This window comes from Camarhynchus parvulus, chromosome 1 (assembly GCF_901933205.1).
Source record: "Camarhynchus parvulus chromosome 1, STF_HiC, whole genome shotgun sequence".
NCBI classification, from domain to species: Eukaryota; Metazoa; Chordata; class Aves; order Passeriformes; family Thraupidae; genus Camarhynchus; species Camarhynchus parvulus.
The window spans coordinates 33,233,014-33,258,278 of NC_044571.1; the positions used below are offsets into that span (position 1 = coordinate 33,233,014).

General features: G+C 36.7%; 1 protein-coding gene across 3 annotated transcripts in view; it reads right to left on the reverse strand.

Annotated features, from left to right (window-relative positions):
* The window catches only part of HERC2 (HECT and RLD domain containing E3 ubiquitin protein ligase 2), a 100,860-nt gene that overhangs the window by 43,952 nt on the left and 31,643 nt on the right, over positions 1 to 25,265 (reverse strand). For all 3 annotated transcript variants that reach the window (XM_030962099.1, XM_030962080.1, XM_030962090.1), the window contains exons 10-44: positions 25,037 to 25,210; positions 24,240 to 24,428; positions 23,474 to 23,625; positions 22,499 to 22,656; positions 21,944 to 22,057; positions 20,343 to 20,594; positions 19,273 to 19,466; positions 18,544 to 18,744; positions 17,693 to 17,921; positions 17,494 to 17,618; positions 16,919 to 17,097; positions 15,809 to 15,993; positions 15,276 to 15,431; positions 14,834 to 15,019; positions 13,836 to 14,006; positions 13,626 to 13,729; positions 13,365 to 13,515; positions 12,546 to 12,760; positions 11,545 to 11,677; positions 11,321 to 11,448; positions 11,003 to 11,198; positions 10,275 to 10,411; positions 9,595 to 9,768; positions 9,369 to 9,505; positions 9,136 to 9,287; positions 8,516 to 8,707; positions 7,437 to 7,624; positions 5,967 to 6,159; positions 5,188 to 5,370; positions 4,456 to 4,640; positions 2,743 to 2,890; positions 2,454 to 2,650; positions 1,990 to 2,220; positions 1,185 to 1,320; positions 499 to 642 (exon numbers count right to left, since the gene is read on the reverse strand). In XM_030962099.1, the coding sequence (XP_030817959.1) occupies positions 499 to 642; positions 1,185 to 1,320; positions 1,990 to 2,220; positions 2,454 to 2,650; positions 2,743 to 2,890; positions 4,456 to 4,640; positions 5,188 to 5,370; positions 5,967 to 6,159; positions 7,437 to 7,624; positions 8,516 to 8,707; positions 9,136 to 9,287; positions 9,369 to 9,505; positions 9,595 to 9,768; positions 10,275 to 10,411; positions 11,003 to 11,198; positions 11,321 to 11,448; positions 11,545 to 11,677; positions 12,546 to 12,760; positions 13,365 to 13,515; positions 13,626 to 13,729; positions 13,836 to 14,006; positions 14,834 to 15,019; positions 15,276 to 15,431; positions 15,809 to 15,993; positions 16,919 to 17,097; positions 17,494 to 17,618; positions 17,693 to 17,921; positions 18,544 to 18,744; positions 19,273 to 19,466; positions 20,343 to 20,594; positions 21,944 to 22,057; positions 22,499 to 22,656; positions 23,474 to 23,625; positions 24,240 to 24,428; positions 25,037 to 25,210 (5,989 nt within the window). The remainder of the gene's footprint in view (positions 1 to 498; positions 643 to 1,184; positions 1,321 to 1,989; positions 2,221 to 2,453; positions 2,651 to 2,742; positions 2,891 to 4,455; positions 4,641 to 5,187; positions 5,371 to 5,966; positions 6,160 to 7,436; positions 7,625 to 8,515; positions 8,708 to 9,135; positions 9,288 to 9,368; positions 9,506 to 9,594; positions 9,769 to 10,274; positions 10,412 to 11,002; positions 11,199 to 11,320; positions 11,449 to 11,544; positions 11,678 to 12,545; positions 12,761 to 13,364; positions 13,516 to 13,625; positions 13,730 to 13,835; positions 14,007 to 14,833; positions 15,020 to 15,275; positions 15,432 to 15,808; positions 15,994 to 16,918; positions 17,098 to 17,493; positions 17,619 to 17,692; positions 17,922 to 18,543; positions 18,745 to 19,272; positions 19,467 to 20,342; positions 20,595 to 21,943; positions 22,058 to 22,498; positions 22,657 to 23,473; positions 23,626 to 24,239; positions 24,429 to 25,036; positions 25,211 to 25,265) is intronic.

The window sequence follows — 25,265 nt, forward strand, 5'->3', positions numbered from 1 at the left end:
AGTTATTGTATTTATTTTTATATGTAGAATGCAGGTAGAAGAAATAATTCAAATTATTAGAACTACAGCTCTTTCAACTCCTTTAATATTTTGATTAAGAAATTATATTTCTATACTTGTTTCACTGGAAGCTGCAAGACATTTGAAGTAAAATCAATAGCCAGTTTTAACTTTTGAAGCAGAAAAATAAAACCACTGCAAAAAGTATTAAGAACTTTAAAATTATTTACAAAGCTTATTAACTATAAGACCTACAAATTTCACTAACTCCAGTATTTAGAGCTTCAAACACTTGATGTTCTTGGTTTTCAAAACTTGAGGTAAAAAGTCAAAATCTTTTTAACATAGAGGATTAAAACATGCAAGAATTTTAATTTTTAATCTTTACAGAGCAAACTGAATTTCTACCATCCAACTGCCACTAGCAAGGGTTATGGTCACCTACTCTATCTACCATCTAAACAAAGATCAGCACAGTCAGGTAGCACTCCAGAATACCTGCAGGATTTGATGCACACTCCTGAACAGCTGGCTGAGATAAGATCTGCCTGAGTGTATCCTGGTGAGAAAGCAGAGCTCGTCCAGCTTTTAGTATGTACAGCTTCAACTGCTGGCACCGCAGCAGATCCAGATCAACTTGACCTAGCAGAAATATTAAGCAGCCATTAGTGCTAGAAATCTCTTGTATTAGGGAAGAAATACTATCATTCATACAACCTCAGCCCAAACATCAGTTTACATCTTAACTCAGTGTGTACTGCTCACATGAGTCAGTTTAAACAGCACATGGATCAAAAGTTTGCACACATTGTATGACTCATGGTGTTAAAAATACTGCCTTCCTACTTTTCACAACCTGGACAATCATACAGCTGATTTATAACACAGTAAGTGGAGACAGAGATGTTACTTGGATCTGGTATTTTAAACAACTCAGTAGACTAAGATCAGCCCCAAACCTTATTTACATTTTCCCATCAAAGATATTTCATTTATAGTGCAGAACAATTCACCATCTAGCTAAATTTGTCTCTTAAGCACCTATCAGCCAGTGCTGAATAAGGAAACAGGTAAGGTTCCAGAACACCCTTTTCCTTATCTGTGTTTGCTGATACTAGTATTTTTCTCAGAGCATATTCATCTACTTCCAAAGAAAACAAACAGCAAAAAGCCCCCAACTGTACCTGAAAGACCTTGATTTGGAGACTTCATTCTTTGTTTTTCTATTTTACTTCCAGCCAAATTTACTAGCTGAGCCCAAATGGAGAGCATAGGTTCAGTGAAAGGCAAGTTGTTCACATTAAAAGCCACAACTGGAAGCTAGACAGTGGGAAAATAATCAGACAAATAACCAACAAAAAAACCAGGTAAGCATTTTCCTAAAATCTCAGAGTCACTAAAAAGTTTCAACTGTTATTAACTGTGGAAGAGGAAAAGTAGCATTGTCTTACTGCTCTTTACCAGGAAAAAACTAGAGGGGATTTCTATTCCCTGCACAGCTCCTAAGCCTGTATTTGTACCACACAATTGCAGGCCTTCTTGGTCAAAAAGCAGAACAGAGTCAGAACAAGAAAGAACTCCAGACTCTGAAGCAGATCAAGCACTTGGTCTGTGCTTTCACTGAAGTCATATCAACCAAATTAAGATCTAATTACAAATAGCCAAGACTTTCTAAGATTAATTAGCAAATCAAGTTAAATAGAAAGCTCCTCTCATCTAAGAACTATAAAACACATTACAACAACTTGGGACTTCACCTCAAATCAAACAGTCCAGCTTAAACTCCTCTTCCTTCCACCTCCCCAGCAAATGAGGATGGGATTTAAAGGTCCTACAGAGGTTTGCATGAGGAGCATCTTAGATGTACATCCAGAGCATTGTATGTGTTGAATGTCAGCGTATTTAGCCAATCAAGAACTAATGTTTTCTCTGGTCCATATTAGAGTTTTACACCTTCCCAGTGTTGAAGCCTTAATAAAACAAACTCACTGGTTTCAGTTGATTCAGAGGGCACACTCTGCACGTCCGCATGTCGTAGAACTGCACAGTGATCTTCCCTTTCGGGGTGATGCGTGTCACCGTGCCTTCTCCAAATTCATCATGAACTACTTGTCCACCCAGTCTCAAGCGACTGTCTATGCCACCAATCACAGCCAAGACTGCCATCAGAGCTCCCACCTCTGGATTCTCAGTGTCAGGGAAGTAGTCATCCAACACAGCCTAACAAAGAACAATAAAATTTAACTGTAGGGAGAAAACACACCCTTCTATCTGCTTTAAAATACAAAGTTAATCACACATATTTCAACTTAAAAATTACAACACAAATATATATAAAAGTAGAAAAATGGTTTCAATATTAAGCTTAATATTGTTTACAAAGATTTAGTATTTATAATTTCAAAAAAAAATATTGCTATAAAAATGAGCTTATTTTAAAACGTGGAAACTACCCCTTCTGACTGTTTTCCTGCAAAGATGTGGGTGATGGAGGTTAGCTGAGAGTTGATGTACTTGTTTATGAGTCCATTCCACTGGCTGAGCGAATGCAGCGTCCTCAGCAGTGCCACTATCTCTTCTGCTAAAGTACTACTATGAGTGGCAGTTAGAGATGCTTGGGGCCTGGCCTTTCTCCTCCTCAGAGTAGATTCTGGAAAGACAAAGCAGCGGCAGAACAGCCATGAGTTTAATGCACACACTTCCCATACAGAAAAACAAGCCACCGAGGAAAAATTCCTCTACCTCTGAGTAGTGGGATATCCGAAGAACAAGTACTAAGCAGGCTCCCTAAAAATCCAAACAGTTTTTCCACAAGAAACTTCATGTCTCTTGACCTTTCATTTTTATCCCAGGATGGAAGTACTGCTTTCAATAAATGTACAGCAAGGATCTAAAAAGAGTAAAAAATTAGTGTTATTCTAGTCTATGTCACCAAATACTAAAGAAACTCTCAAACATATTTGGTACAGAAGAATGACGTTTTTAAAGTTTGCTTTCCTTTGCAGTTGTTTTTATAATGCTGATTTCTTTTGTGCTGTGAAAATTACAGAGCTACTGATTTTGAATTTGCTAAGGGATATTTTAAAATAAGTGGATACAGTTCAGAGCCAGTAACAACATTACTGGCACATTATATTAGTGAACCAATCTATTAGGACATGAGACATGCACACTGAGAAACAAAAATAAATAGGAAAAATAGGAGTACAGAATGGGAAAGTGTTCAGACTGCAGACTCAGAAATTAGTACTAAGATGTATTTCAGAATGAAAGTTTCCAAGTGTTCTGCAAAGAAGCTGTAATAGTTAAAATTCATGAGATAAAAAGCTGAATGGTGGAAGGCAGGCAACAGCAGCCACAGCGACACTCAGAAGTAGCCACTGTGAAAGCAGGGCCTCCAACACAGTACTGAAGGAAGAGGCTGGCAGCTCTGAACCCAGACACCCAGTGCAGGACTGACAAGGAACAGGGGAAGGTCCATCACTACAGTATCAAAGAACAGAGGGGTTGCATATTTTGAGTAGGAGCACTTCAGGTTTTGAGCTTCCTCATCTTCTACCCAGAAGACCAATACAAGTGACTAACAGCAAAGATAACTCTCCTCTTGCAAACTTCTGTCAATAACATGCCTTTATAGAACTTCAAGGTCTCATATTTTTGTCGTTCTTCAGTTGGTACATGAAGTACATGAGGAATGGTCATTTCTCTTGAGTACTCCCTGGACAGCACAGATGACTCTACTGCACTAAGTCCTGGATGATAACAGAAATCCCACCATACTAAAAATACTGGCAAGAATTTACTGGAAAATCACACAAAAATGAACAGGCCTTTATGACACAAAGTTTTAGTTAACAAATGCTGATGGCTTATCAAGGAAAAGAGTAAGATGATCTTTTGATCCCCAGGTCTTAAAATTTGGCAGAGTTATTCCATAAAAAAAATTTCTTTTCAGTCTCATGTAAAAGGCACTAACAAGATGCTAAGGAACAGCAGAAGAGGAAAAAGAAAGATAAAAAAATTAAAGAAAAGAATAAATGAGAAAAGGGGAAAGATGACAAGGGAAATACAATACCAAAATAAGATGCAAAGATGTAGCTTCTTAAGAGAGACTGTAATTTAAATAATATTAACAGTTTCTGGTGGAAATAGGGGCAGTAGACAATACATAATTTGGTAACTTTAAATTAAATGTAACATTTTCCTAACCATATACTTGTTATTCTTTGATTTATTCACCTTGTAGGAAATATTATATAGGAGTTTCCGAAGCACAATTCTGGAACATTATTTTGACCTTTCTTTAAATAGAAAATGTTATCTTTTTCCCAACTAACTAAAAACTGATTTATGGGCACCTCCCAGCTGTTTTGTAAAATATACCTTTCTTTTTAAGACAACTAAAGTCTACTAATTTTATTGCCTATTGAAGTAATTTGGAAATGCACACATTACCTGTCTCTGTAGTGAAGCAGCAGTGAAAGATTCATGCCCCTCAACAATTTTCATCAGCAAAGTTATCCACTGAGAGGTACTCAGAGTGCTGCACATCTGAGGCATGAGTGCTATGCTTCGAATGAATCCCAACGTGCACCAACTCCTATGCTGTTCTTTATAAACTAATTTATTTGGCAAGGAAGCTAAAAACAAAAAGATATATACATATAACAGTTGACTTTTTCACCAGCTATGTAGTTCTCTACATGCTACATGGGGCTTTTTTGGACAAATCAGAACACCAAGCCATTTCACTGTCTTTATGTGAACTGTTAATTTCAATTTTAGAGCCTGTAATTGATTTTATAAAATAAACCTTTAAAACAATTCTCATCATTACACTATTTTCTCATTTCAATGTAGTTAACAGCATTGCTTCTGAAATTACACGAAAGCTACAAAAAGGATTATGATACACCTACTTGTACTGTTGTTGCCAAACACAAAAAGGTTGCTAATAAATTGTCTAAGTCAACAATTCACATCTCATGCATTTCTCCTGCTTTTACTGTTTATATTCAAAGAATGCACAGGATCACTTATATTACCTTTAAAAATTAAGACTTTAAAAGCTCTGAAAATGTATCCTTAAAAGGATTAAAAACTAGTAAGAAAATATTTACAAACTTACAAGACAACAAAGCACAAGACAAGCACACAGCTCAGTCAGAGTGCTGCTATGTAATATACCTGATTTATCTATTGTTCCACTCTCCACAAGCATACGGAGTAGCCCACACAAAGTCCGAGTAGCATCACTCTGCATGACTTCAGCATGGACACCAGCAGAGAGACACAGTGTCTGCAACAGGTTCACAGTACTTGTCAGCATCATGGAAGTAGGGTGGAGATTCCTTTCAACTTGTTCTCCTTCTGAAGGGGGATACAAAAGGCAAAGGAATACATTAATACTGACTTACTTTATTTCACAAAGGTTCTCAAACAAACATTTTGTGAATGATTTGTCATAAATAGTTTCTCTGAGATGATCTGACATGAAGAATATTCCTTACTGCCAACCCCCAAGTAGTGCAAAATATAAACCAGGTATTTTACACATATATTTTCAAGTTTTTTTCTAGCAGTACCCTGCTGAAAGGAATTCCAAAGTATTGCCAAAATAGGGAAGCACTCTGACTAAATGTATAATTAGACCATATATAAACCCCCCTTCAGAATGTTATCAACATATGTTAAAATGTATACCTCCAGGTATCTGTAACTATTTCAATCAAATAATATTACATCCTCTGACCTATGAATATGCAACAATAGGACATCATCTTGTCTACCTTCCTTTCTCTCAGTAAAGTTACATTAAGAAGATTCTGGTCAGAAGTGTACACCTACTAAATAAATCTTCCTTGATGAAGCATTTGCTCCTGTGAAAAAAATATTTTATATTGCAAGATACCAATTTTAAAATTCAACTACAACTGTGCCTCTGCTTTTATAATTTGTTTTTTTACCAGAATCATCCTCAGTGTCTGAATCCTCTGTTGTGGGCTGCGTTGCAGGTGGTGGCTCAGCTAGTTTGAGATCGTATTTTCCCTCCTTCCCCATTCTGTAAGAATTTGTACTTCCAGTATCCCACTGCACTCTAATCCAGCCATCTTCTCCCAATTCTCCAATCACACGACCCAAACCTGGTGTGGGTCCATCCTGAGAGAAGAGAGGTTCAAGTTACTCAATCAACAATGCTAATTCATACCAAAAGCTCATAAAAAATAATGCAATTGCTCCTTTTTGCTGCTAACCCAATGATTAGGCAGTAAACATTCAATGGGGTTTCAAAAACCAAACACAAACTTAGAAAGCATTTCACAATTTTCAAAATAATCACCCCAGTAAGCTGCATATTTGGACACTCATTGGATCTCTTTTACTATGTCTTACATAAGTAGAAGTTACGTCCTAAATACTTGGAAATGGATACTATTAGAGCATAGCTTTAAATTCAGTTCCTTCAGGAGATAAGGATGCACACAACGCCCTCTGAGGAAGGTCAGAGAGCCCCTACTGCTGCCTCAGTACATGGAGGAGGACTAAAGTGTTTATTCTACCTCTTCTGTCAACTATAAATTCTGACAGAAGGTAAATGAGACCCTCATTGAGGCCTATTATTGACTCAGGCACCCCTCAGAATGAAGGGAAACATGGGATATGTAATAATGCACATATGGCCAAAGTCACCAAACCCCACCTACAACATGATTGTTCCATCCCACTGGGACAGGCCAAAATTTACAGTATAAAAAAGAGTGGCTTCAGGGACAGAAAGGGCTGGAGGGGGAAAACTCTGCCTGCTCAAGATCTGTTGACAGACTACGTCTCTCTTCTTTTCCTAAAGAGAAGCCTTTATGTGAGCTTTGCATCTCTAACAGCATTGGAGCATAATAATTTACATACACACAGATATATATATATATATGCGTGTGTGTGTGTGTGTGTATGTGTGTATATATATATATAGTGCTATTAGATCTCTTGCTATACTTTGCATCACAACACATGCTAACACTCTGTAGTTAGTGCAATTAACAATCGTGAGCCTGCTTTCCTGGTGCTTCAATTAACCATACTACTTGTAAGTTGGGATGATGCAAGTCCTTACTGAATCCATCAGACCTACAGAACTGCACTGGTTGACTGCACTATTTGTGCTTCTGTGCTCATGCAAGTTCTCCTCCAAACTCAGACTTACAATGCTAGACTGGGCTACAATCAGAATTCAAGTCCAGCTGCAACCAGCTCCTCTGATCTCTAAGGACCCAGCTGGAATGCAAGGTTTATTTTCTGTTGAATTCCCATATGCTTAATTCAACATTTTTGGAATGTAAAATGCCCTTAAGTTTGATGGACCAGAAACTTCACAGACAGTCCACTGAACAGAGATTTAGATAATAGCACACCCAAAACCTGTATGAAAGAAGTTATACCTGATCACCCCATTTCCAGTCTACCCCTCTGACCACTCTGGTACCAATTTTCATCATGGCTGCCAGCTCTGGTCCAGAAACAGGGAGCTGAACAGGTGTAGTTTCCTTTCTTGACTCCTCTAGGACTGTGGCTGAAGCCCCATGAGAAGAGGCAATCATATCCTCTTCAATATTATCAGAACTGGGTCCTAACAAAAAAAAAACACAAAAGAGGTTTTATATCCAGCTACATGTGCATATATGTATGTATATCACATGAAAACTTACAGGCACATAAACTTTGTAATATAAAAGCAGCAACAAACAGGAAAGCTGACTAGCAGGTGATAAGTCAAATGACCTTTTAGAAAACTGAGGTGTAATGGTTCTGAATGCACAGAAATTGAAATACTTCATTTTGAATGAAAAAACAAGTGACAAGTAAAAGACATTAATAATGATGACTCAATTAGCTCAATGGTTCTACAAACAGAATTTTTTTGAAAAACTTTTGGTGCACACTTCAGTTAAACACAAGTTACAGGAACAAATGTTTGCTACTATATAAGAAAACAGAGAAAAACCACAGCAATTTGAATCATAGCAAAACACACCAGAGAACTTCTATAACAGAACAACAAAAGCTTCAAGCTTAAATATGCAGACTGGGAACATTCTTCATATGTAGAACAAATGAAATAGAGAGTAAAGAGTAGGTAGTATTTACTACTTTAAAATTAAAATTTTCCATTTTTAATTTATTTGCAACAGCTCCACCAAAACTACACATTAACTGAAATTTTTAAAAAGGATGGCCAAAGCAAACAATTAAAAAAAAAAGATTTAATAAAGACCGCAATGAAATTAACCTCCTTCTCAATCATGCTTGCAGATGTGGCTTTTGTATCAGGGTAAAGGTAAATAGCATTAAGCACTATCTTCAAGCAGCAAAGTGATTCTGTAATTTGGGTACATCAACAGGTAGAAAATACAGGGGATTTGTAAAGCAAACACTTTCTTCCAAGTAAGAAACAAGAACTGTACCTATCAGCCATTTGTAAATCAAACACTTTCTTCCAAGTAAGAAAGAAGAACTGTACCTATCAGCCGCAGTGCGGTTTGTGTCAAGGCCAGCATGCCAGAATTGAGGAGCAGGCTCAGGGTATTTGCACCATGCTGCAGGGTCAACATGTTCAGCATGACCAGCAGAAAACGTGCTTGGGGAATGGTTCCAAGACTTGGTCCTGCTGGATTCTCATTAGTAATTGTTTGAAGAGGAACAGGCTGCAGACCTAGTTCAAACATAATATAAACAACAAAGTCAGCTGACATTTGGGAGCTACAATAAAATAAGTTATAGATTTATTTGTTTGATTGATGATTTAAATTATTTTTTATTCCCTGCTTGGCTTTGAGAGCTTAAAAGCAGAAGTTCCAAGAAATTGACTAATTTGTATTATAATGCTAAAATGTTACTAATGAGTAATCAATCACCTGTTGCTGGGAAATCAGCAATATACTCAAACTTTGAAAAGTGAGTTAACAGGGGTCAAGGTGGGAAGGTTGGAACAACACACAGAAGCAAATGCAAAGTAATTCTCAACACAAATCAAGGGAACTGATTTCAACATCCCAATTATTGGGAACTTAAAAAAATGCAATAATAATATTAATGTAAAACAGTTTTCTCCACAGAAAACAGCAAGGAGATGAGATTCACCTAGTTCTTTAAACTTTGCATTAGCATCCAGCAGGATGTTCCGGACATTCTGAATAGCCCAGGCGTACAACTTCCCAAAAGTTACTTCCAGCAGCATTCTGTTAAATGGCGGGATCAGATCGACATCCTTCAGGCAGTCCGTAAGAGGCTCCCTTCAAAGGAAAACAACAACAAAAATGAGTATTGTTCTCTTATTAAAGAATTGTGGAAGCAAAAGCAGCAAGAAGTTTTACCCTATATTGGCTCCTTCTGGGATAAGCCTCTGCCATCCACAGAACATGGCATACTGCACAGATGGGAGCAAAAAATTTTTAGCTGACAATTTCAGAATAGTGTCTATTCCCTCCAGACGAACTTCTGCTCTTTCCAACTGTCAAAGGGAAAAAAAAATTGTCATACTTATGTAAATTGCTAATAACTGTCATAATTATGTAAGTGGCACATTTTTGTTCAGGTCACCTGTTTTAATAAACATTTTCTCATTTTTTCTACATCCACTGGCTCTTCTTTAAGTGCAAATTCAACAATGGTGTTAAGGAGGGCAGACTGTGGATACAAGCCTTGAACATTTTGCTTCAGCCATTTGTATTTGTGGACACCTGTAACTGTACTCAAAATTGGCTGCCACTTATCCTGCAAAACAAGAAGGTAGTATGTTAAAAATTTTTAAACAACTTTAAATTACTGAAAATATAAGTTATTTCATGCAAAACAATTTCCAAATTTAAAATACTGGGGGGACCCAGGGGGAAAATGAAAACTTCTTAAAAGTCAGGAAAGAACTTAGTATTATTTTAATCATTATCATTTTGGCTATTGCTACATAAAATTTCAAATGCTTTAATGTTAAAAAAAGAGGAAGTAACTCACCACATTTTATTTTGAAATTAAGCTTTATCTAAGATTATCAATAATTTAAAAATTAGAGAAGGTATATTTACATATGCTAAATACATAGTACAACCTTATCTTTAAAAATCATTCCAGGCTTCACTGAAACAACATGTCACACTTAATTATACATACCAAACACCATTATCAGAACATTAAATGTCAAGTTATAGCAATCATGCTTTAGCGCATTCTTTTGTCTCTTGTTATTTTTATTGACAAGGTTGATTCAGAATGTAATATCCTACCTTGGGTGATTTGATTGGTATGGGCTTTTTATCTATAGGTACAGGACTGTGAGGTACCACACAAGATTCTTCTAAATCACTCTCTTCATTTCCTATTTTGGATTCTTCTACATCAGCAGATTCAGATTTTTTTGGCACTATAAAAAAAAAGTATTATTTTTTCATACAGTACAGTTGGATTTTACAGGGTCACATTTTAGGTTTGCATAATAATCTAAGCACACACAGTGCTCAAGATCTGTCTGTAATAAAATGGAAATGTATTCTTGGTGAAGTCTATGTCCAACTATTACCAAGTTAACTCTGGTATTACCTGCAGTATGCTTTTACTTTTAAAGACAAACTTGAAAAGCCCTTTGGTGTCTGTTCACCACATCAGTGATATAACTGGAAATAAATTGTTTGGCTACACCTTAATAAAACCCGATTTCTAAAAAGATGTCACTTCCAGTGGAATGTTACGAAAACCAGTGCAGAGGGTCTGATATTGAAGGATCATTTTTAATACACTGGAAGAAACACGTCTCAACTAAACCTGACACTTTAGTTTGCCAGTTCTTGCTGTAGGATCTGACAAGCAACCACTGGTTTAGAAAACTTCATGAAAAAGCAGCAGAAAGCAAATGGCTTTCATGCTTTATTTAAGGAGAGTCTCATATAGCAGCAAACCTTGAAATAAGATGGATTTCCATTGTTTCAAAGAGAATACAACACCAATTCTGCCTTACCTCTTTTTTTCCTTTTTTCTCTAATGATTTTCTGAGCTACCCTTCTCCATCGGGGCAAGGAACTAAGAAGTTTAAATTTGGACATTATAGAGAGATCATTGCAAACTGCAGGACGCAGCTCATTGAATAAGAATCTCAAACGCTCAATGACAGGAGCACAAACTTCCTTGTAAGAACGCCCTTGTTCCTGATGCGTCTACAAAAGACATTGAAAGATTAAATTATTGTATAATACACATTAAAACAAAAAATATGTAATTTTTTATTAAAACACTTAAAATCAAAATTAATCTTAACATCAGCAGCTAAGAGGCTTACCTTAATCAGTGAGCATTTTGCTTGGTAGACAACACGACACACATCCACTACAGATTTTGGTAAGGTTTTGTGCTTTACCTGGTCAACTCCAAGGGTACCAGGATGAACAAGAGACAGTGCTACATGACCTTAATGGGAAAAGACAATGTTTGACTATGCATTTCCAAAGCCATCTGTAGCAGAGTTTAAACTGGTCAAAACAATCACACCACAAGCCTACCTACCCAAATCTTCATGCTTCAGAAGACAGCACAGTAACAGACGTCCCACTTCTTCCACAGGATGCTCAGGAGGGAATGTGATTGGTGTTGTTAAGTGACACTGTTTACAGTATCTCTCTATTTGACACAAGAAGTCCTAAGAAAACACACAACAGCCTCTGTTTAACTTCATTTTAAAATACAATGTAAGCACTCAAAACACCATAGGAAGCATTTAAGTAACAAGGAATAAACTCCACAATCTGAACCAACGTTCCTGAGATACAATACGCAGTATGCGCAATTTAACACACAGCAACTACAAACCAATTCTATAAATACCCTACATCCTTTCTCAAGAGAAACATGACTCAAGGAATAAAGCTTCTACTGCTTTGATCTCTTCATGAGATAGTCAGGTCACCTAACAAAATTTTCAATTGTCTTCTAGTAAGTCATGATTGACCATTATCACTATACCCAAAGACTAATTTGGGGTGTTTTTAATAAAGGAGCTGAACTCAGAGGGTTAGAAAATCTGAATGTATTACAAAAGATAGTGATCCATGTAAATCACAGTGTTTTTCATAATATTCACGATTCCAGCCTTGTGAAACCTGAACCTCAAGGCCCAAAGGGATTTTAAGACAAAGGCATACGTGAATCTGAAACATAAAATACACTTGCATCTTGACAAAAAAACTCCATCTTAGTTCAACTGAAGGTAAGCAGGATCTCTCAATGCTACTGAAACTTGACATGAGAAGTAATGCATTACCATTTTTTTGTAAGAATATTCAAATTTTTTAGTTCTCCCACTCAAAGATTCTGAAGAAATAACATACTGTTATGCTATTAAGTGACATATGCACATCTTATTCATTAGTAGTACTCAACCATTCCTTTCACAAAAAGTAATTCTGAAATAACTTTTTCAATTGTTTTGCTATAACTTTTGGAGAATTTTCCTCATCACTATTACCCTTCAGAAGCAGTATTTGTGCACAGAACTACTGAGGGCTTACCTTCACAGTGTGATCCTGAATATTATTATCTGCAATAGCTTGGAGAAAGGGTTGTGAATGGTCACTCAAAGTTAATCGATGTGTATATAGTTTTGATTTATTTGGGGTAGTGTTACCAGGTGAACTGCAATGGTCTTCATCTTTTTCCTCATTGTAACTGTAATGAATCTGACTAGTTTGCAAGCCTCCAGAAAAGATCGATGACTTCAACCATTCTAAAATAAAGGAAACATAAGTGAATATTCTGATCAAAGATAAGCTATCAAGACTCAATTTCCTCTAGTAAAATGCATTCACAGGCTTCAACAACATTTAGCAACTTTCTCATTTGCTGAAGCTTTTTCACAGGAAAAAAAAAAGGTTCTGCAACCAGGAAACAATTAACTAACAGGGCAGCCATCATATATTTAAAGATAGAGGGCCTTAGCAATTTTTCTCCTATTAATACTGAATTACACCTTCGATTCACGAAACCAAGACACCCAATAGGAAAACATCCAATACCACATGGTCGACGCTTAACTGACAACAAATTGGTGAGACAGGAGACTGTACAGCATCATTTGCTATTTTATGTTACATACTACGAAATTCTAAATTAAAGTGCTCAAAATTATCAAATCTTCATTTAAATCTTGTTAAATTATTGGAATCTTAATAGGTGTGGGAGCTAATGCTAAGAATAAAGAACTCCTACGGAAGAGATCAAAACTAGAGAAGTGCTAAATTTTTGGTTAACTTATTTGTCCTTTGTCTTTTCCTCGCATGCTTTGACAAGTATTTATCACTTAATAAAGCTCAAAATGAGATCCTGCTTACTGGCACATTCAATTTCCAGAGGAGAAAGTGGTGTGCTCATTGCCAGGTAGGAAGCATGCAGGCCGAGGAGAAGACCCAAATTCCGTTCTGTGTCTATCAGTGGCGATGACAACGTGCTGAGATCTGGTGTTGTAATCACTTCCTGGTCAGGCTGCACAAAAGAAATAGCAACTGTAAGTTAGAATTGAGCTCCAACAAGAAATCTGACAGTAAATCAATGCTTGACTTTAGTAAGCATTTATCCATTAGTAACATTTTTACCTCTATATATTGGCCCACACAGAAGGCGTGCATTGATTCTCGTGTGTCCTCAAACTGCAAAGCAGCTTCCAAAGCAACAACTGGGTCCTCACCAGCAAACTGAGCTAATAAAACAATGAGGTAGTCAATACAGTATCTAAAAATCTGTTAATTCCACCTGGCTTTGAAACAAAAGTAATTTGTGTCTGTAAGTCAAATGAAAATTCTCACCAAGTATGCTACTGCCAGTTAAAGACTGGGTTTGGAAGTCCTTTATATCATACACTTTGCCATCGATCACTGTCCAAAATCCTCCATCTTTGTTGTGGTTCTCTAGATCAGCCTTACGTATAAGTGTCACCTCCTCATTATTTCTGCAACTCTGGCCAGTAAAAAATGAACCTACCCATATAAAACAGAAAAGAGAATTTTTCAACAGAAAAATCAGAAAGTAAGGGGGTTTTCATGAACATTATTTTAATAGCTGCCTAATCCAATTTTTCACATCTGTTCAAAAGTTGTTTATTTTTTTATATGCTCGAAAGTAAAAGTGGGTATTAGTATGCTCTTGTCTATGTATTGTGCAATTAAACTGTCTGAATACTGTGTTCTAATGCACTAATCTTTAATGTCACCTAGCATTGCCCAGCTGTATGGCTGTTTTGTGTGGAGGGTGCAGACAATCAGTTTGCTGGTAAATCACTGCTCTAATCCTTCTTCCTCCAAATTACTCTGGTTTTATTACTCACTTGCCTGCAAGGAATTTGCTGTATATTTGATTTCAACTTAAATACAGATTTTTTTAATATAAAAGAAGCCTCTCTTTTGTCACAGACATAACTCATATTACAAAGTGACCTGAGAAAATAAGAATTCTTTATTTCAAAGCTTTCACATTACTCATCCTTTGTATTACAGCCAATTTAATAGCAAAATGCCTAGATGTACTACTCAAGTTTTCACTGCAAGTTTTCATACTCAAAATGCAAAATGATGTGAACTACTTCTTGAAAAAGGAGCAGCTGTACTCTCCTTAATGCTACCTCTATAGGTAACTTCCTTAAGAATGTACTGACAGAAATAAATACTGCCTTATGACTGCCATATCATTTGGTTAATAAAACTTCTTACTGTTAAGTAGGATTCCCCTCCTGAGAGTAGCTCATGAACAGTCACCACATTTATACAGCTACTTTATGAAAGAAGTCAAGATGCTGCTAAGTTCATACCCATTATTCCTGGCCATGCTAAATCCTCATTGTCATCCCTTTCCTTTCCAGGGGCTAAGTGGTTAAATCTGTCTAGATGTTCCAGCAAGCCAGCCAACAGAGGGATAGCACCAGCTTCCTGCATTAATCCAGCATTTTTACTGAGGAGTAGCACTATAGAAACCACCAGTTCTGGAAGAAGAATGCCTAAAACAAAAAACAAACACAGAAGACACACTTAGTTCAAGTTCTACATTCATTGCATTGCAGAAGTAAATCACCATTAATATATTCTGCCTTTGACTAGTGTTGAGTACAAAGCTCTTGCCTTCCTCATTGAATTTTCCCTCCTTCTCTCCCATTAACCAAAAAAGTTAAACTGACTCCTTCTTAGTCATTTAGAACTTTCAAGAAAGTCTTAAAATTCTGTGGAAGGGGAAGAAAAGAGAAAGTAAAACCCTACCTGTTAAATCTCCATCCACAACACAAGATACTTCTGCAAAATGCCGATGACTCGTACAAGCAATGCTGGTTGCCACAGGAAGTATATCACTAATGTGTGTGCACAGAAGAGCAGTGTATTTCTTCAGTAAAGAACCAACACCTAAGAGGTCAGGACCTGTGTAAAAATGAAGGAAGAGCAGAGAAAACCATCACATAGTCATATTTAAGAAACAGACTTCAAAAGCTGACAAACTCTTCTGAAATTATGCCACTGGATATTAGCACTAATTTAGGCAATCACATATTTTTAAAAATTAATAAAAATTTATAAAAAGTTTATTATCTAGATCCTATTACCTAACAAAAAAAATTCATTTACAAAAAACAATGTAAATAAACTACTTTCAAACACTGTTCAGACAGCAACTAGGCTGATAAATGAGACAAGAGGATAAACTAAAATAAGAAACTGCTATCCTGTAAAAGCTATTACAGAAATACTTGGGGAGGGGTCAGAGGTTATTTGCTTTCAATTTCAAAACCACAACTTACTGTATGTATTAGGGACCTGGCCAACACAATCTGCTGGGTAAAGTTTGCTAACAAGCAGACGCTGAAAACGGAGCAACAGGTCCAGAGAAGCAGATCTCTCCTTGCTATAAAGCTCTTGGTCCATGCAGGAAGAAATGCGACGAGCAACATCTTTTAGTTTGGCTATGGTCTGGGAAGCGATGTTCCTAAGTGGTACAAAAGTATCACTTAAGGGGAGTGAAGACAGAGTGAAGACAGTCCGTGTAAGCTTTTGCTACAACTTTGCATACACATGTAAGAAACCTCTGCAAAGTTTCTATGCAGAACTTTCACTCGTTTGCATTGTAGTGCTCAAAAAGACAATGGTGGATACATTTTGGTTAGGAGGATTTGTAAAATACCTCAAATTTGTGGTTTTTGGCATCACCTCACTACAAAACACAATTTGACAATCTTCACTGAGAGCCTGCAGTGAAAGCCATGACACTATGTAGCTCAAAAGAGTCTCAGTATTGATTCAATTACACAGTTGCCATCACAACTAAGTGAAAAAGTACAATAAATTTCTTAGTAAACTCATAATTATTTCTTGTTATACATTCTCTATGTTAAGTACTCCTTTAGCTACTCTGGCTGATATAAAGCAGCTTTGTTTTCAGCACCCTAATTGGTCATGCACTCACAAGTCTCAGTCAGGAATTTAAAATGGAGGTTTCTTCCCCACTGTCTGTCTCCTTGAGGCAGTTCTAAATAAATAGCACAAAATACTCAGTTCTAAACAAATTTGTTGTGATTCTCACACTTTGTAAGGACAGTCTTTAAAACATTTGTCCTGTATCTGGTACAAAAACTTTCAGACACTTCTTTCAGAGAAGAAGTATCAAAGTCCATAAAACCAAGGCAATCTTTCTAAAATTGGGTAATTTAGTATAGAACATTGCTCCTTAGCAAACAGAGCAGAACTACAGACAAGCTACAAGAATGTTTAATATTTTGAATTCTGAAGAGCTAAAAATGCTAGCAAGAGACTTTATTTACTAAGCAAAACTAACCATTGTTTAGCTGACTAGTTTATAGAACTTCTAAATACATATTCTGTACAAAAGTAAAAGACAAATTCAAAACAATTACCTTAGTAATTGCTGAATTAACTGAACTAATGGTAAACTTTGTTTTCCTGCAGATTCATAGATTCCAGTGTTAATAAGGTCTTTGTCCAATGGAGTTCTGCTCCTGTGAAGTGTTGATGCATTTGCTTCTTGTTCATCAATTTCTTTTTCTTTCTGTGCTTCTTTTTTTGCTTCAATATCCTAAAAAGGTAAATCAAGTTAAAGAAAACACACGGACTTCCACTATGATTATGAAACATTTTGCTAACAGGCATTCATGGTAATAACATTAAGTTACTTTCACCTACAGCAAAAATGAAACAATTCCTACCAAACAAAATGAGTATTGTATATTCTGCAACAACCATATAGGCACACTTTTAAAAAAGATAATCATAAGGTAAAAAGAAAGGTGAAGTGAGGGATGAAGGTGGCGAAGGTAAAAAAGAGTAGGGGAACTCCACAAAACCAGGGTGGACACATGCCAGTAGCTGCTGCACAGTTCACAACTGAAGGCACATTTACTCTTGTATTTATACAAGTAACAAATCCAGTCCCCTGCAGAAGAACCTGAACTGCAAAGCTGATGAACCATACCTGAATTTCTGCAGTAATAGCGGCGTTCAGTGCAGATTCTAAGCCTCCATCAGCCATCAAGCTGCCCACCAAGAGGTCAATCATAAATCTACGTCCCGGGCTGACATTCATTTCATTCCCTGAAACTAAGAATGGAAGAAGCCATGAATGGAGTCAAAACATAAGGCCCAAACAAGGAGGCTTCAGTGTGGGGACTGACCTGCACTGGGCAGGAGCGCTGAGAGCGCCCTGGCGCGCTCCTCGGCCGTGGGCAGCAGCACAGACCAGCCGCTCTGCAGCACCGCCTGCGCTGCCGACTGCACCGTGTTCAGAACCCCAGCGTTGCTGGCCAATGTTACCACTGTCTGCTTCAGGCTGTTGAGCAGGATGCTGCCCAAACCTAAGCCAAGGCATTCGGGATCCACCTGATGACTAATGGCAGCATGAAGCTGAAAAATAAAAAAAGGCAAATTTTTTAATAAGTGATATGAACTTGATAAGGTTGGCAGGAAGTCACTCCTGGAGCAAGTGAGTAAGTTCACTGACCAAGATACAAACTTTCACCAGCAAATCTGTAAAATTAAAGGGAAATGCTGGCTTGCCTACATCCTGAATTTAAACCAATCCTCAAAGATTACAAATGGTAGCCATAAGCCCCAAAGATCTGAAGTAAACTAAATAACTTAAATTCTTTCTGCATCACTACACTATGCTAGAAAAAACAGCACATTTTCAGTGACTGGCAGATTACAAGTAAAGAGGTCATTCACTTTTAAATATGCTATTTAAAATTCATAAAAATGCTCAGAATCTCTGACTATACAAGGTTTAATCCATTTAGATATTGTTTTCATAGATCATTCTTAATGAAACTCAGAAGCTGTCAAGAAGAACAAAAAACAACCACTAGATGCCAAATTTCAAAGAGTATAAAATGATAGTGTAGTTATTTCACTTTTTAAAATCAATAGAAGTGTTTTAAGGCACATTAAAGGTCATGGTTTCCATCCAAGCAACTTAGTGAAAACATTCAGCTGAATGACTGCTCAAAGTGTAAGAAATTGAAGGTACCTGAAGCCTTAGAAGATTTAATGTTGCCACAGCCATACACTCCTTTTCCTGAGGAGGAGGCCAGTCAGAGGATCCATCCATTCCCTCAGTCACTTGTCTCAGTAACAGATCCAGCTGCTCAAATGTCATGGGGCAAACATCCACCACAAAAGGTACCCGCAAGCCTATTGACCATTCTGAACACGATGACCAAGCAAAACTCTATAAATGGAAGCAATACACAAAGTTCCACAGTTAGTTATTTTCTAAATATGACACTGACTACAGTCAGGAGTGTAAAGCTAAATCTGCCCTCAAACAGTAATAGATGATGTGGAAACAATACCAGCACAACTGTCAAAGAGAATGCTTGACTTGCATCCTTGTAAACATACATAAATCCATACAGATCCAGAACTCTCTATCACATTTTCTAATGTGTTGTCAAACCCAATCCAGATATCTCACTACTTCTGCCACAGGAAACCTGCTGACAAGTCCTCAACTGCTGTATCACACAAAACAGAACAGCTAAATAGCTGCTTCTCAGAACACCCAACAGAGGGAAAGCTGATCACCCCTTTTTGGCAGAACAACTGTGCAAGATTTGTTTTTTCCAAAGCCTACACTTACCCAGAATAAGGAAGAATACAGAAAGTCATGCAAGCACAGAAAGAAGGACTAGGATTATAATACAGAACAATAACCTCAGTGGGAAGTAAAACCAAAGAATTCAAAATTAAAACCTACCTGAGCAGGTCCACAAGCAATTCCAACTATGTGCTTTGTGTCTAATCCTGGTAGAGCTGCGGGCTCTGGTTTAGTGATACGCAAAGTATCAAAATGCTGACATTGATCATTGCTTCCCCAGCTGTGCACTTCACTGTCTTCAGTCAGTGCTAAACAATGGGTAGATCCAGCTGCCACATCTATCACTTTCTTTCCTGATAAAAAAGTTAGATATGGAAAATATAACTTAGATACAACAATCATTGACAGAAAAATAGCAGACGTAAGGAAAACTAATTACAACTAGGCTTAACTATGAACATGTTATGGATGTCATGAATCTCATTTCTACCTCAGTAGTGGATTGGAAGAGTACAGCAAAGCATAAACCAAGAGACAGATAAGTACAGAAGTTTACAAATTTAAAAAAAATATTCTACTTTGTGTCCCTTCAACTTAGAAACTTTTTTGGGAAAGAGTTATTTAAAAATCTCCCCATCTACGATGAGAGACTATAAAATTATTCTCATTTAGATCATTCAACATATATGAGTAACAATTTAAAGGAAAGACAGAGCAACAAAAGAAGTTTCTTCCTCATCTTCCCCGACAGAACCACAGGTCTTCTCCCAAATGAAGGAAGTAATTTTCTCTCAATTGCAAACTAGTCAAAAGTCAAACACAACTTTAGTGACATTTTTTATTGTCTATTATTTTCATTTATTCTATTCACCTGCCTTAATCTAAGCATATATTATATATATTTATTTGCATGACAATGCAAACATACTTGCTTTAACGAAGCATTTCTGTGAACCTAATAAAAGAAAAGCAGTAAGAATACAGAGAACACGAGACATTCAGCACTTAAAGTAGTCATAATACAGTCTTTAAGTCTGCTAAAATCTCTTGGGTGTAAATACAGAAATACAGAAGTGATGGGAAATGCATATTATTACCTTTTTCAATGCAACCAGTATAACATATGACAGAGTACATGGTACCATCACTCAAAGCAGAGTTCATTTGTGTCGGGTAAAAGGCTCCAACAACACAAAGAGCTCTGGAATATTTCCAACTCTGATAATTACCTTTCAAGCCTTCCAGCAGTTTGGGATATCGAACATGCTCTTCTGTCCCATGCCCAAGTCTCTGATTGTCACCTTTCCCCCAGGTGTAGACCTGGCCATCTTTGGTTAAAGCAATAGAGAACTGACTCCCACAGCGTACTTTCACAATGTCCAGATCTTGAAGCTTTTCTATCAACTTGGGAGTTTTGCAACCATCACTGCCTCCTCTTCCCAGTTTTCCATAGTCTCCATCACCCCAAGACCACACCTGGCCTTTAAATCAGAAGAAAGAAAACAAAAAATAATTGAACTGCTTTTTGCATGTAACTAAGTCATCCATTTAAACAAATAAATTCTTCATAATCTGAGATTCTACAACAAGCACTAATTTTAAACTGTATTTTAAGGAAAGCAGTTCCAAAATAATTTCTAATTATTTGTGACAATAGTAAAGAACAATATTTGAAAAATAGTCATGCTGACAAAACTAAACATAAAAAAGTGCAATATATAACATTCATTGAAAATCTATCAGTGTATGGAAAGTCCTTCTAAAAATAAATGAAGCATAGAATTTACTGTAAATCAAGCAAGTTAAAAACTGCTTTCTTTAATTATTTATACGAACTTACAAAATGTTTTCTACATCCAATAGCCAAATTTTCTGTTAAACCTATACTGATTTTCAGTTTATATCATTCAAGCATTTCTCAAAATGAAATGAAATCGTCACGTTTACCATGTTCTTTTGAAATACACTACTAAATCTAAGTCCTGATGTAGAAACTTAGAAACAGTCAAGTCATTCTGCATCTGCAGTAAATAAAATAATGTTTCAAGAATGGTAACCCATGCATGCCCAAACAGAAAGTCTTGTTTTATGTTCTGATGCATTTTTGTTCCCTACCCGCAACAGCAGAGTCCCTAAGGTACTCTGATAAGCAGTGGAAGCATGCAAGGCAGAGACCAGAGAGAGGAAAAAATTTGATAAAATCTGGGTTTCCATTTCCTGTTTGAGCAAACATTTCGGTTTTTAAATAATGCACATCATATTAACCAGCTGTATTTCAAAGGAACCAAGAACTATCTGCTTTCTAAGAGACGACTTTGGGGTTTGACCTCACAATGAAATGCAGGTTTTTAATCTGTCTCACCCTAGGCACCTTGGTCAGGGATGTTGGAAAGATAAACTTCCATGCAGCTTCTCTTTTGCACTTCCAAAGGGTTAAGAGAGACAGCTCTCCTACTGTGAATTCTGACTTTTGTAACAACATGAGATATTTGCACTTATATAGTAACAAGTAACACTTAGATACTTGCACATATATGTATTATTTTGTGGGTCCATTATACATTTACATTAAATATACATACACCATTACTCAATATATTTACATATTCATAAGGAACATACTGCATATCTATGCATGGAAATACTTCTGCAACATTATCTACAAAATGTATAAATGTATATATTTTTTTCCCCAGAAGGAATTTCAGCTTCAAATTCTTATAGAATTCAAGCTGCTAGAAATAAGCATATCTTCAGTACAAATATCTTCAGAGTAAAAGGAAAGACAGGTAACCTTACTTACAATTTTAACTTTTATTTTGCTACTAACCATTTTCAGTAACTGCAAGAGTCTGAGCATCTCCACTCCCACACGACACATCAATAACTTTGAGTCCTTTCAGCCCCGTGACCAGCATTGGGATGGTCTGATCTTCACTGGAACCTTCAAAACAAAGTAGTTCTGTGAGAAGCAAAACCCAGAAAGCCTTACAAGTTCTTTTGTTTGGTTTTTTTGCTTCTTTGCTTTTGGATGTTTTATTGTGAGGGTGCAGGGTAGCATTGTTTAGTTTTGATTTCAGATTTGAGTGTCATGACTAAGCTCCTCCATGGTTTTTGAGACACCCAACAAGGATTTAATCCATGAAATAGTCTTAGCTTCATGAGGAAAGGAACAGAGAACATTGCAGATTTTTCTTCTCCATCCAGTTGCTTATTTCCAGATAACTCAAGGAATTTAACGGATTTGAGACAATCCCTCCCATAATTATTTCAATTCACAAGAAACCACATAATGTTCACAAATCAGCTTTAGGTGGGATGCAAGATCATTTGCAACAGGCACTAAATTCTTCAACAACTTATTTGAAGCTATCAACTAACTCACCATGACCAAGTCTGCCATAGTTTCCTCGTCCCCATGTATAGAGCTCTCCCTCAGCAGTAATGGCTGCACTGTAGGTGCTTCCACATGCAATATGAACAACATGTTTTCCAGCTTGCTTCCCAGATAAAGCAGATATCATCTTAGGTTCCTCCAGAGGGCTATTTAAAGAGAAGGTGACATATTTCACAAAAGGTGATTTGATGAGTAGGTGATAAAAGGTGCTAGACATACTTGTTAGAATTGCTGCAATTTTACCTGCAAGCCTTATTATTAGACAGAAGTAACAAAATACAAATAGAACTACAAGCCAAAATTAAGTTCAAATTGTACAACAATACTATACCAACCACTGAAGGAATGTCTAACAACTGCAACTTCTGTTTTCAACTGAGTTCATGCAATGTTTTTAAAAAATATTTGTCTACTGTTAAAAATACTACCTTTAATTACTGTATCTGACCAATTAATTTCATGACACTGATAACCTTTGTGAAGTCTCTCTTGTCTCAGAGGGAATTCTGCACGGGGGGAAGACACAAAATCTCTAAAATCTATTGATGCACACCCCCTATACAATACCATTGTAGAAGACTGCTTCTACACAAAAGCAGGACAGTAATGTCCCTGAAAAATGGAATAATGTACAACATGATTGCATAAAAAATAATGACCCTGCTCCAACATGTGAGTCAACATTTCAGAGAAAATGTGCTCTGGATTCATAAAACCATTGATAAAAGGCCTGATAACAGTGCTCACCACTACATCTTCCACCTGTAAGAACTTCAGAAAGTAACATCAATAGACAACTAGGAATATTCCAGACAGAGAAAACAAGCAGGAAAAATGCAACTTTTGTTCAGTAACAGAGTCAAATGTTAAATGCTGAGCATTGCTTATATACACAACAAAATAATTTTTACTAAGAATTCAGAATACTTGCAAATAAATGTTATGATTATTTTTAATACATACACTGTATCCCCATGACCTAGTCTTCCACCATCTCCACAACCCCAAGAGAAAACTTCACCACTTGCTGACAAAGCCAGATAGTGATGCCCATCTGAATGTGCTGCTATCTTCACAATATTTCTGGAAGCTAGACTCTGCACCAGCTGTGGTCCCTGTAAACCAAGCAAATGCAATATGCTTACAAAATGTGCTGATGTTTTCCATCACATAACTAGGTACAGTTTTCCTATTTCCAGTTTTATCAAAACTTTTCTCTCAAATTAATGAGGTGAAGGCATGTAGAAAAAAATGGTCAACCATGACAAAAGCAATGCTTTGAAGCTATTTGTTCCCACTCTTATAGGTCTTCAGTACATATGAAAACAGTGTTTATCTTAACATTACAGGCTATCTTAGTGACAAAGCCTTCTATTTACAGTGCATTTTTGTTTGAGAAACTACACAGTTTGGACACAGTTATATCAATAAAGTAAAATCTATTTCATATCTCCCAATTTCTGAAGTTACCAAGGCCAGTATACCAATAAAAGCAATTATCCTAGTATCCATAACCTCTAGCATGATCAAAATTACAGAATCCATATGTTTTTCATCAAATCAACCCAGGAGACAAACCCCACTATTTCTGAAAGTTCAAATACAACAGTACAGAAAGCTCACAAAAAATCAGCCTGCCTCCATCTCCTAAGAAATTGTAAATATTTAGCAGAGGAAACTTATGAAGTAATACAGAACAAATTTTTAAAAACACGTAAAAAACTCTCACCAGAGTGTCGCTGTTATATGCTTGTGTATAAACTCTTCCATTTCTAGATAGTATCAGAAAACGTTTCTCTGCACAAGCAACCTGTACAACACCAAGGTTGGCCAGTCCTTCACACTGAATTGGACCACTCACATTAGCATAGTACTTCCAACCTATTAATCCCCAAGCAATGACCTCTTGCAGTGATCCCTAGGAAATGAGAAATTCTGTAAGTACTAAATTTTCAAACAAACAGCTTAATAAAATCCACAGAGCAAATTATTTTTTAAAACTTTATATACCAAATGTGTTTAAATCTGAGACTGTCCTTCTTTCCAATAGTCAGTAAAACCTACCTAATTATAAGATACCAAAAATAAAGACTTGCATGCATCATATTCAGTTCAGTCTAAATGAGCAGTAAGTGTCTACGGTAAGAGATTCTGAGAATTTTCAGGTTCGAAAGTTTGGCATTTACCTTTTTCTTTGTTTTTCTAGTAAGTCAGACCCCCAACATTTATAAAGTCTGGTCTTGATAATTTACTCTGAGAAACACAACAGCTCAAAATACGGCAGAATTAGCCATGGTGTGGTAAGAAAGAATGGTTCATAAACCATAAAATTGCACTCCAAGGCTCCCTCAAAAAGGGCTGATGCAATAAAAGTTACCCAAGACAGACAAATTTCAGAACTCAAGGTTATGTTGTGAAAATCAGAAAGGAATTTGAAGGATCTTAGGAGCTGTTTTCCTTGCATTCTGATATTCAGTTATGCTTTTGGGGAAAACATCTTACTGGATTTGATATTGCAAGAATTACCTTATGAGATGTAGGAGAGCTACACTGTGGAGGCATACATGGGGTGGCAAGGCGGTCCAAATGGGCCATGATCACCACAGCTGTTTGTCTCAGATCAATGGCCAGCTCATTGTCCTGTGGCAAAGTCAGATATCTCAAAAAACTTTCATTTGGACTTAGAGGGTAAGTCAGGAGCTAGAAAATAGAAAAGAGCAGTCAGAAAAACATTCAAGGTATATCTGAGACTACA